At 32.4% G+C, this 12,152-nt stretch overlaps 1 protein-coding gene across 1 annotated transcript; it reads left to right on the top strand.

The window, feature by feature from the left end:
- Positions 1 to 5,959: 5,959 nt before the first annotated feature.
- LOC145572311 (DNA replication licensing factor MCM6-like) lies at positions 5,960 to 11,562 on the top strand. Its single transcript, XM_081631301.1, has 18 exons — positions 5,960 to 6,130; positions 6,220 to 6,372; positions 6,542 to 6,667; positions 6,874 to 7,036; positions 7,151 to 7,344; positions 7,437 to 7,635; positions 7,719 to 7,796; positions 8,273 to 8,502; positions 8,620 to 8,734; positions 9,076 to 9,150; positions 9,232 to 9,372; positions 9,506 to 9,709; positions 9,802 to 9,963; positions 10,044 to 10,099; positions 10,212 to 10,348; positions 10,627 to 10,749; positions 10,913 to 11,043; positions 11,127 to 11,562. Exons 1-18 carry the CDS (start codon positions 6,057 to 6,059, stop codon positions 11,265 to 11,267), a joined length of 2,502 nt encoding a protein of 833 aa, XP_081487427.1. The 5' UTR covers positions 5,960 to 6,056; the 3' UTR covers positions 11,268 to 11,562.
- Positions 11,563 to 12,152: the final 590 nt, after the last annotated feature.

Below are 12,152 nucleotides of genomic sequence, written 5' to 3'. Positions count from 1 at the left end.
AAAAAATATCTTTGATTAAAAAGGTAAAATTATGCGGTTATGACTTCTTCTGGAAGTCGTTAATAATAAATATTGGTGATCATTATTTGATTAAACATTCATAATAATAATTTGATGACAAAACTTGATATTATTAATGTCATTCTTCAATCTCATATGAATTATAATATAACATATGTAATTATGTACGCTAATCATGGTTCTTCTGGACCATGATCATGAGAAAACATTCTCGCGCATAAGTATTCCATTGATATTATTTAGACGTTTCATAATTGACACGATAGCTCTCTTGTAAAACAAATAGTAAATCTTACTAACTCTCATATGCTCAAACTTCAGGTTGAGATGTCAATAATGTAGTCACATAGACTTTTCAAGAGTCTGATAATAATTGCAATATTCAAAACATAAAAATTTTTAGGGCTGGATATTTAATACGTCGTATATAAGTTCTTCAGGAACTCCTTTTACATGATTCATAACATGCTATTAAATCGACGTCATCAATAATTTCATCACAACTGTAAGCCCATTGGAATATTTCTTTGTAAGTTCCCATCAATGTTGTAAATACACCTTACTATACTTTGACGAACATTCACACATACCACAATTATTATATAGAAACTAGTGCATGCAATATGAGATATAGAAATTATGATAAGATATTGAGCAAAATATACAATGAGTAATGTATCTAACAACTTCCTACACATGCAATAAGTAATTCATTAACCTATGACTCATACATGACATAGACATAATTAAGACTCAAAATAATGCAAGATACTGTACAGTGTGGATTTAGAAATCACTATTTCATTGGACTTCTGGTCCATAATAAACTTTTGATCATTATCATTATGTCGACAACAAAAATGGACATATATTTCAAATCCCTTATTCACTAGTCCATTCTATCATGCATATGCATATTTTTCATCGGTTCCATTGTGTACCGGTATCATAAAATTCCTTTAGCGTACATTTCGCATGCTATTTTACTATGATATCTGAATGCATTTCTCATTGGTACCATCATAACTTTTCTTACATAATAGGTCATCTATTATAATAATTCAGATATCTATAACCCTATCAAGGGTGTTTCTCACACTATGGTATTAATATACTATTATTATACTTTAAAAGTATCAATTGCACTATCTTGCCATATATCACATGTTTATATTGGAACTGATCATACAAACTACACTTCAGGTGTAGTGGTTTAAAGAAAAATTAGCAAGATCTATCTTAATGTATGCACATAAATCATTATTATTATTATCAAAATATATCTCTTATGCCTCTAGATGGGTAATAACGGTGTGCAAATCAAATCATAGATGTGCAACATATGTTGATACAAAAGTTGGCATGTAACTTTTCAAAGTATCATTATTAGAGGGATCAACTAATTATAATTTTTTTTTTTTGCCAACTTACTTCAATTCTTCCCCCTAAGTTGGTAAAATATCTCAAATATTGGGGCAATTCTTCACCAACTTAGAATATAATTTCATGTGCAACAAATTTCATCTCGTAGGATAATCATATGTATTCAACAAATTTCTATTTCTTTTGGAGAATAATGAAATTTTGTTCTCTTCTAGAGATCAATATTAATAGGGGGTAATAAATTGTGCAGTTGTCTATTTTCGTATTCTATTTCTTATGTGCTGACATACAATAGCCCCAATCAAGAGAATTTTAATACAAATATAAATTTTCTTGTAATTTCTCTAGGTGGTGATCTTCGGGATCACTGAAAACATTGATAGTAGGATAATAGTTACTTAAGATTTCCACATATAACTTGTACGTGGTGAGCTTCTGGTCACCTAATATTTGTCAACATATAAATTATTCTAGTGAACTTCTGGTTACCAATTATTTTCCGTGTATATAAAAATCAAAACCTATTAACTCTTGAAATCTTCATCAACACAAATTATAGCTCAATCTCAACGTTATGTCTTGTCATTCAATTCATTTCATATATCTAACATTGAGAGAGTGTCAGCACATTATCAAATGAAAATTCAGGTTTTAACGACGGGTAATTATTAAACTCGGATGGCCTAATTTAATTATCACGTTCAATTACTTCTCTAAATTTGAACTCTGGTCAGTTTTCCAACACTAGTGATCTCTTTATTAAACTTACTTTTATGCATGACCATGAATATGATGTGATATTTGAACATCAACATGTGTTTCTTTATACCATTGGCAAGACAATCAACTAATATTTTATCCAATAATTAATCATACTCTGCTGGAGTTTTGACTATAATCTTGATACATATTAAACTTGTTGGACATTTTATACTCTTCTAGAGTATTTTATATAATTATGGTGCATATCAATTAATAAATATAATCTCTTCTAGAGATCTATTCAAATGTATCACCTCGTCAAATTATTGTCAATAATTGCTCCTTTCGTATTTGAAGTTTCTTATCTTTGGAACCCATTGGGCTACACGCTTCAGGCGTTAGTTCTTTAGGTTCATTGGAGCATTTATAGCTGGTATATAGTCAATGACATTTATTCATATCCATCTAGATGATATCATTATGAATTTCTTATAACTCCTTGACATTTAAACTAATACATGTACCAAATTGACCATCTATATACATATTATCGGGCATGTGCAAGATTTACATAAAGTAAAAGTAATCTCCCCCTTAACCTTGCTTATGGGGTATGAGAATCCAACAACCTTTTTAGAAATGTCTTATACTATTTAAGTCTTTTATTCTTTTGGTAATGTCATGTATCAAGCAAATTGTTCATATACACATATTTTTATACTTAATTATAGCAAGTAAGGTTATGCTTAGATATAGAAATTCCTATACATAGCACGCTTATAAATCATGTTCCTCTTGCCCACTTATATCAATAAACATCAGGTAAAGTTTCTCAAACTCATAAAACATTATTACTTGCTCAAATAAATAATCTTTATTCAAAAGAAAATATCAACTATTTAGAACTATCTTAAATATTTCTCACAATATTGTGTCTACAGGACCACACTAGCTAGTTTTGTAAAGGAAACAACATTTTTGGCAACATGCTTTAGAAATTATTACTCTGTATAAGTTTCTAAGTCATATCCTTATACACTACTCTAATTCATAAGGCTTAAAGGCCTTCAAAGGTCAAATAATATCCCGACATAAGCCATGAACTTATTTTAACTTGTTGCCTTATTTTCTACTTTGATGACTTCACAAAACCAGTTACACATATGTGCATTTTAACTTCTAACTCCCTTAGTAAGTATATACATGAAGTAAAAGCACGATCCCCAAATCCGAGTTGATCAAAATATACCGTTAAAGGGATATGTACAAATATGAAGTTTAATCTTTTCGATTAACTTGATAGTATGGTTTGCTCGATCATCACACATATAATTATATAGTTTGCTCTAAACAAGTACTGACAAAATTAATCATAATATGAATGATTGAATGGCACAAAACTATGTTCACAATTTACTTCATTTATCGTATGATCATAGATACAAATTACATATGTTTAAATCAATCAAAAGATAATTCAAGGAGGTTAAAAACAAAAAAAATGCTCATATATGGAGTATAAAGAATGCTTAATTCACAATTAAATTAAGTGTTTATATAGTAATTTCATATTGGAAAACAAACCAAAGGCTAGCATTATATTAACTTTATAGAATAGGAGTATTAACACTATAAACATGATTCTGAGGGAAAGTCCCCAAACAATCCAAAAACAAGTCCAAATAGATAATATATGAATCATTATAAATAAATCAAAGGCTTATAGTGTAGCAATTCAAATATACAAATCACATTTCTTTAAAATAACAAATATTTTATTGACCAATCCATAAAACCAAAAGGAGTATGATACCCTACAAGACTAAGATTAAAACATCTAGTCATACAACTAAAGTGAAACCAGATAATGCCTTTTGTGCTAAGTAATAATCGTGAAACACTACTATGAAACTAACTAATAAACATGATGATATACATAGTAGTAATAATCATGTTTTGTTGCTAAAATATGTGTGATATAGCTATAAATTTAAATTAATAAAACATACGGTAGAAATCATCAATAAAGATCCGACTTCCCCATATATGTATATATTATAAAACAATCATACAAATATAAACTTTAATATGTAACATTGCATTCGAATTACATATAATCACTTTAAGCCACAAAACACTAGGAAAACTAATAACCAATATAGCCAGAATCAATTTTCCGCTCAACAAAATAATATAGAAGCTAAACACATAGGTCACATACTACTAATGTATGTTAAACACTAAAATAGATGAAGGGGCTTGATAGCTTATAATCTAATATAAATAAGCCTAATGGTGATTTAAAAAAATCAATAATAAGGTAACTGAATATATATTACCTCAATACCTTGTTCACAAAGAGTAATGCAATTATAAAGTAATTGCTATTAAGAGTACAGTAGAGATAAATTGTTGAAACAACCAATCATGGATTATTATTCATATGTCTAATGACACTATTATTCTATTATAAAATTCCAAGCTACTCATTACCAATTGATAATTACAACACTGTACAAGTCACACAACACAATAGCTACGCCTACTAGAATCCTAGTATATGCTCATCATCATATCCAATAAACAGTTGATATTAGGATAATTTATGGGAGTATATATTTAATTTTATGATATATATGATATCTATAATAAGTTAGGCATATTTCCTATCCTACTTGCCGTAGGGTTAGGGATCTTGTTTTGCCGTTAGCTTGTATAAATATTGCTATGCACATTAAATTAAAAAATAGCTTCTACTGCCTATCTTTTCGTATCTTTAGAGTTGATTAGATTAAACATGTTAATCATATACAAACTTCATATATATGTGAATTGGCGTCGAGAAGCAAACGCATACCAAATAATACAATTTAAGCAACACAATAATAATTTACCATAAAACCCATTATATTAAATTAAAGTATCCTGTAATTGTTTAATGTGAATTCAAACAATACCAAAGATTAATTTTACGTCAAAAAACTCAAAGTAATAGAACTAAATAGAACAAACAAAAGGTTTATATGATGTAAAAATTAATTGATGAATTACAATATCACAATAAGAGAGTAAAACCATCATATTAATGAAACCGATATCAAATTAAATCTTAAAATAAAGAATGGTCAAATCTATTACCCTATGAATATGATATTAAACCAAATTGATAAAACAGATTTATACATTATTGATTCAAAATAGTATATGCGTACCTTTTTGTGGCTAGGTTTATTCAAACTCACTTAAATCAGAGATATGGTGCTGATAACGTGTTATAAAATAGGGAGAAATATAAGAGAGATTGATAGAGAATAGATCAGTCTCTCTCTATTCCATATAATGAGGTATATATATATACAATATAATTAGAGTTATCTTAGATAAGAATATAAACCCTAAATCTATCTAGAATATTCTGGAATGATACAAGGAGTATAATGGGCATTCACACAATATTTCATAACAACAATTAGGTTTTAAATTACCAAGAAATTTTTATAAGGGTTTTTTCTTTTTTTTTTCCTAACCTAAAAGTTCCTTAAAAATGTTTTTTCTAACAAAATTTCTTTTGTATTAAATCGTATAAAATTCGCTCTTTGATCTTCACTCTATAATTATCCTAAACTCATTATTGCACTCATTCCAAAACAGAAGGACTAAAATTTTCAAAAACGAAGGGTTATATAATTATCAAGCCAAGAGACTAGTTTCAAGATTTTAGGGCTTGGGCTCATGCAATATACTAGTACTTGATAAATTAGTAGGCCCAATAAGTGTAATTGGCGGGAAAAGCACTATACATACACTAATTTTCCCGCCGAACACCTCACTCTTTCACTCTTCACTTACTCCATTTTCAGATACACCCTAACTAAACCCTTCTCTCCTACAAACCGGCCGACCACAGAGAAAGACTGTTCGAGAGAAAGTCAAGAAATTCCGGCTACACAATGGATTACGGTGCTTTCTTCATCGACGAAACCGCGGCTCCCGTCGAAAACGCCTTTCTTGAGTTCCTTAGAAGGTATATAGCTCATTTTTTTCTCTCCATTGAATTTTGTATTTCTACATTTTGCTGCATTTTTTTTTAATTAAATTTGGTCGTTTGTTTAGCTTCCGTTCCGATCTGAATTCACGGAATCCGTATTACGACACCGAGGTTACGATCATGGAGGAGTGTGAATCAACCACTATGTTTATTGATTTCTCTCATGTCATGCGATTTGACGATGTTCTTCAGAAGGCAGTTTCTGATGAGTATTTGAGGTACGATACCCGAACTCTGGGTATAATTTTACCATCACTTGTTCAAATTTCACTTTTTGATTATCAATTTTGTGCTGAATTAAGTTTGATTATTAACAGTTTTTGTTGAATTTAGTGGTTAATTAATTAATTGTTTTTTTTTTTTTTTGGCTGATTTTTTGTTGAGTAGATTTGAGCCTTATTTGAGGAATGCTTGTAAGAGGTTTGTCATGGAGCGGAAACCGAATATTATTGCTGATGATAACCCTAACAAAGACATCAATGTTGCATTCTACAATATTCCTCTTGTTAAGCGGTAATCATCTAAATCGACCGTCTTTTTTGTTTATTTTTTTCATTGTGATAAATATCATTGAGGCAATGATATTCTTTGTTCTGTTTTTTTTTTATTCGTGTTTTAAGTTTCGATTATACTTTAAGACTTCAATTGATTCATTTATAATAAATTAGCTGTTTTTAGGTCATTGTACCCTAAATTACTTGAATTTGTTATCAACGCAGATTGAGAGAATTAAATGCTGCTGAAATAGGCAAATTAGTATCCGTAACTGGAGTGGTGACTCGCACGAGCGAGGTTAGGCCTGAGTTGCTCCAAGGTACTTTCAAGTGCTTGGATTGTGGCACTGTTGTTAAGAATGTTGAACAACAATTTAAGTATACCGAGGTTAGTCAATGCTATTGTATATGTTTTGCTTCTGCCTGCTTGTTTTTGAATGTAATTTGCAATTACTCAATCTATTGAGGTTAGTTTAGCTAATTTGATCTAGGTTTGTTGTAGCCTACAATTTGTATAAATGCAACCTGTGCAAACAGAACAAGATGGGTGTTACTTAGACAAGACAGCAAGTTTACAGATTGGCAGAGGGTTAGAATGCAGGAAACCTCGAAAGAAATTCCCGCAGGGTCTCTTCCCAGATCGCTTGATATCATTTTGCGCCATGAGATTGTAGAACAGGCTAGAGCTGGTGACACGTAAGACCTCACGAAACATTGGTTCTATTGAATTGGTTCTAAAGTGGTGTATCTGAATACATGTTTTTTTTTTTTTTTTGATATAATGCTAGGGTCATTTTCACCGGGACTGTTGTCGTTATACCGGACATTCTGGCATTGACATCTCCGGGTGAAAGAGCAGAGGTTCGTAGAGATGCATCATCTCAACGCAAGGCTGCTGCCACTGGAAATGAAGGTGTCAGGGGTTTAAAAGCTTTGGGAGTGAGAGATCTCTCATATCGACTTGCCTTTATTGCTAATTCCGTCCAGGTGTGCTTTGAATTGTATGGTTGAGTTCAATGCAGATAATAGATATATGGCCACATATTTCTAACTTTAAATTTGACACTTAGATTGCTGATGGTAGAAGAGATGTTGACATTAGAAACCGAAAGAAGGATGGTGATGATGATGAAAGCCAACAATTCACGGTGTGTTCCTTGAGCTATTCTTTGAAGTTGAGCTACCCAATTTCATGCACTGTCTGCATTTAGCATCTGCTAAACCATTTGCATCATGCATGGTCCTATTTAATATAATTTGGATCTTTAGTTGCATGTTTCTGTGATTCTATTTACAGTTGAATAGTAAGTATGCATATTTTATCATCCCTCTTATTCCCTCCGTTAATTGTCTAACTTTAAAAGTTTCGTTAGGCCTCCATCATTTAAAGAAAGTAACTGGTTCCAGTGCACTAATTAGTCAAGAATATACCTGGATTTTTTATTTTATTTTTTTTTATTTTTTTTTTTGTTTTTTAAGACATGTTAAAATGTGTTGATACCTTTACCATGGATATTTCCAACATCTAAATGATTCTTTACCAAGTCCATTTGATGAATAGCTATTCATCGATTTTATACTGAGATTTCTGATACAGTTGGATTATTTTTTGTTTCAAATGCAGGCAGAGGAACTCAATGAGATCCAAAGAATGAGAAATAGTTCTGATTTTTTTAATAAACTGGTTGACAGCATTGCACCAACTGTATTTGGTCACCAAGAAATCAAGAGAGCAATTCTTCTTATGCTGTTAAGTGGTGTTCACAAGCATACACTTGAAGGCATTAACTTAAGAGGGGATATTAATGTCTGCATTGTAGGGGATCCCAGCTGTGCAAAATCTCAGTTTCTCAAGTATGTCATTCTTTAAATATTTTTTGGCCTGTGTTCCTAATTTTAAGAATTGTTTCAACTCTATCCTCATCTTCTTTTTACCTAATAGACTAATCATGCTATTATATTTATCATCAGATATACTGCTGGTCTTGTCCCCCGATCAGTCTACACATCAGGGAAATCATCCTCGGCTGCTGGTTTGACTGCTACTGTTGCAAAAGAACCAGAAACTGGAGAGTTCTGTATCGAGGTAAATTGCCAATGGATGTTATAAGATTTGATTTCTTACGTGTTTCATGCTGACTATCTAATGCCTATATAAAGTAATACAAGCAAGTGGTAACTTCTATGTATAATGCTTTGTTTTCGACTTATCTTTTCAGCTAAACATTTTGATTGTAAATTAAGGAACTGTTTTAATGGTAAATTATGGAAGGTGTTTGAATTGAGAATGGATTTCCAGAAGGGGAGATACAATTTGGATATAATTTTTCTTTTAAGTTAGAGTGGTTGTTTTACCTATTCTGCTGTTCTTATGCATCAGTAAAGAGTGGTTGGTTAATTTGATAGCATCTCTTCTCTAAACTTTAGGCTGGGGCATTGATGTTAGCTGATAATGGTATCTGCTGTATTGACGAGTTTGACAAAATGGACGTCAGAGACCAGGTAATATACTCCGGATAATTGTCATGAAATTTCTTTTAGAATTTTATTCGTTAATGTAACTTTTGCATGATCAATTCAAAGGTTGCTATCCATGAAGCCATGGAGCAGCAGACTATAAGTATCACAAAAGCAGGCATTCAGGCTACTTTGAATGCAAGAACTTCGATTTTAGCTGCCGCCAATCCTACTGGGGGTCGATATGACAAAACAAAACCTTTGAAGGTAATAAATTTCAAACCAAATACACATTATTATGATTAATTTATTGCATATTACCTGAGTTTTGTACATTGTAACTTGGTTTTGACTTTTGAGCCGCTTCTCAGAATTTAGACTGACATTCTTTTTCCTGCAGTATAATGTGGCTCTACCTCCAGCAATTCTCTCAAGGTTTGATCTGGTATACGTTATGATAGATGATCCAGATGATCAAATTGATTACCACATTGCTCACCATATTGTTAGAGTACATCAAAGGCATGAAGAAGCATTATCACCTACCTTTACTACTGCCCAGATAAAACGTTATATTGCCTATGCAAAAACATTGAAACCTAAGGTCATCTTTCAAACTTCTTCTGCATCAACTTTGATTAGGTAGCTATATAAAAGTTGTTTCACAACACTCAATTTTCTCTTATATTGGAGCAGCTAAGTTTGGAAGCTAGGAAAATGTTAGTTGCCTCATATGTCACTCTTAGAAGAGGGGATGCTGCTCCAGGTAGTAGAGTTGCTTACAGAATGACTGTAAGACAGTTGGAGGCATTGATCAGGCTATCAGAAGCTATTGCGCGAAGTTTCTTGGAACTAGAGGTATGTTTAATAATTCAAGATCGTTGTATGTATTCATTGTTTTTTACAGCTCAACTTAATGTGTAGGATTTGTCTTATAGGTACTACCACGCCATGTCACTATTGCGGTTCGACTTCTAAGGACATCAGTTATTAGGTAAGAAATGGAAAGGCAGTCATCTCCTATTTTCTTCATACCCTTGTTTTCATGATCTTCTGTGTCCATTTTACACTCTCATTGAAGCTCGTATGGATCATGTATAATGTAGTGTGGAATCAAGCGAAATTGACCTGTCCGAGTTTAATGAAGAAATTAATGACTGTGGAAACGGAGCAGATGCTTCTGGGGGTGATGCTCAGCAGACTCAGCCTAGTCCTGCAGGGGAATCAGCTTCAGCTAATACAGGTGAGACTGGACATAAAAGCACAGCCAACTGGTCTGGCTATATCAGCCCTCGTATTAAATCTTCATCTGAATATCAATTTGTCATTGTTTACCTAGTTTTTTAATGAATTGAGGTGGAATTTGGAAGCAAATGTCCAGAAAAATAGTGTTTTTTTTTTCCTCGGGTTTTTTTGGACAACAGATAAGAACATTTTTGTGCTCTTTCTATGTTAAAAAATAATCACCTCATGTTTTGAGTATATTATAGGCATTAACTAGTAGGCTAAATAATCTTGCAGGAAATGTTGACGGAGCTAAAGCTCAGGAACAGAATTTGGTGATAACAGATGAACATTTTGACAGAGTGACATATGCGCTTGTCATGCGGCTTAGGCAGCTTGAAGAGACTGCTGAGCAAGAAGGTGAAATTACTGAAATGATCTTAGAACACCTGCTAGCATGGATTTTTTTTTTTTTTTTTTTTTAAGCTGCAGTATATATGTTGTGACATTAATGAAACTATAGAAGCCTGCCTTTGTGTGTTGAATGTCATTCATTAAGCTTGTTGTTTCAAAAACTCCGCAGGGAAAGGTCTTCTTGGGACTAGACAGAAAGATTTGATTCAATGGTATGTAGCACAACAAAATGAGAAAAATAGTTACAGTTCTATGGAGGAAGCTCGTAAAGATGTTAAAATAACCAGAGCTATCATTCAGGTATAGTAGTTAATATGCCTAGTACCTAAACGTGACTGTTAACATTATACTAACAATATATGCTGAATATTTATCGTCTGCAGAAATTGATTAAAGATGGGAATCTAATAGTTGTGGATGATGGTACGCAAGCAGTGGCTGAAGGTGAAGATTCTGGGCGTCAACCTTCAGTGTCTAAAGACGACAGGATCTTGGCTGTTGCTCCTAATTATTTTATAGAGTGAGTTATTCTGTTATTTGTAATGTGGGTGTAACTTAATACTCGTTACTTCCAAGTTAAGGGTCTACAGCTGCCTGAGCTTCTGATGAATGATCATGCATATGTAATTGATCATCTATAACCCATGTGTAGAGTAAATTGTAAAATTTACATTCCCTGATTGTCTCCTGAATAAATCCTGTAATATCAGGAGGTTGTTTCGGGTTAGGAAATTAGAAAATCATGATTATGTTGTTAGATGTATTTGGTTGAATTGCGATTATTTTTTTTTTTAATTATTACTCAGCTCTTTGTTAATCTTAAACACTAATTATAAAAATTTAAGTTCCCTTCTTAACTTCTGTCGTGGCTATTGAAAATTTATTTGCTTGATCATCCATGAAAATGCTGTTAAACTAAACTCTGGAGCTAAAAAAGATCTATTCGACGTGGGGTTCTTTTTTAGGTAGAAAACATAGGTTACACTTTGTTGTTTCACTGCTTAGAACAGTAGCTAGCATGTACGCATGTGTGTCAAAATTCACCCAAAATTAAGTTGTTCCCAAACTAGTTTGACTCGAAATCTTTCAAACTTGACTTGTAACCGATTTGAAGCAATTCTGAATCCAGCATGACTTGATGATAATCTACAATCTGAATATGACTTGAAATTGACCTATAGTCTACTTTAAATCGGTTAAACTCGATAATATGTCTGAAGACTCTGAACCCTAATTGTACTTGACTCGAAGTCAACTTGCAAGCCACTTCCACTACCCAACCCTTTATACTATACTTGTTATCAAAATAACAATGTTATCTAGTAAGACAATCATGGCATCAGTCCCTCCAGCCATAGGAGCAGCAACCATCAAACGGCAGCACACACCTCACCACAACCACAAAAACC

The sequence above is a fragment of the Chenopodium album genome, chromosome 12 (genome assembly GCF_948465745.1).
Source record: "Chenopodium album chromosome 12, dcCheAlbu1.1, whole genome shotgun sequence".
In the NCBI taxonomy this organism is placed as follows: Eukaryota; Viridiplantae; Streptophyta; class Magnoliopsida; order Caryophyllales; family Amaranthaceae; genus Chenopodium; species Chenopodium album.
This window is presented reverse-complemented; position numbering and strand designations above follow the sequence as displayed.

Coding starts and splice junctions, on each gene's coding strand:
- LOC145572311 (XM_081631301.1), top strand. CDS start 6,057: ATGGATTACGGTGCTTTCTTCATCGACGAAACCGCGGCTCCCGTCGAA. Junction 8,735..9,075: donor CTGGAGAGTTCTGTATCGAG/GTAAATTGCCAA, acceptor TCTAAACTTTAG/GCTGGGGCATTGATGTTAGC. Junction 9,964..10,043: donor GAAGTTTCTTGGAACTAGAG/GTATGTTTAATA, acceptor TTTGTCTTATAG/GTACTACCACGCCATGTCAC.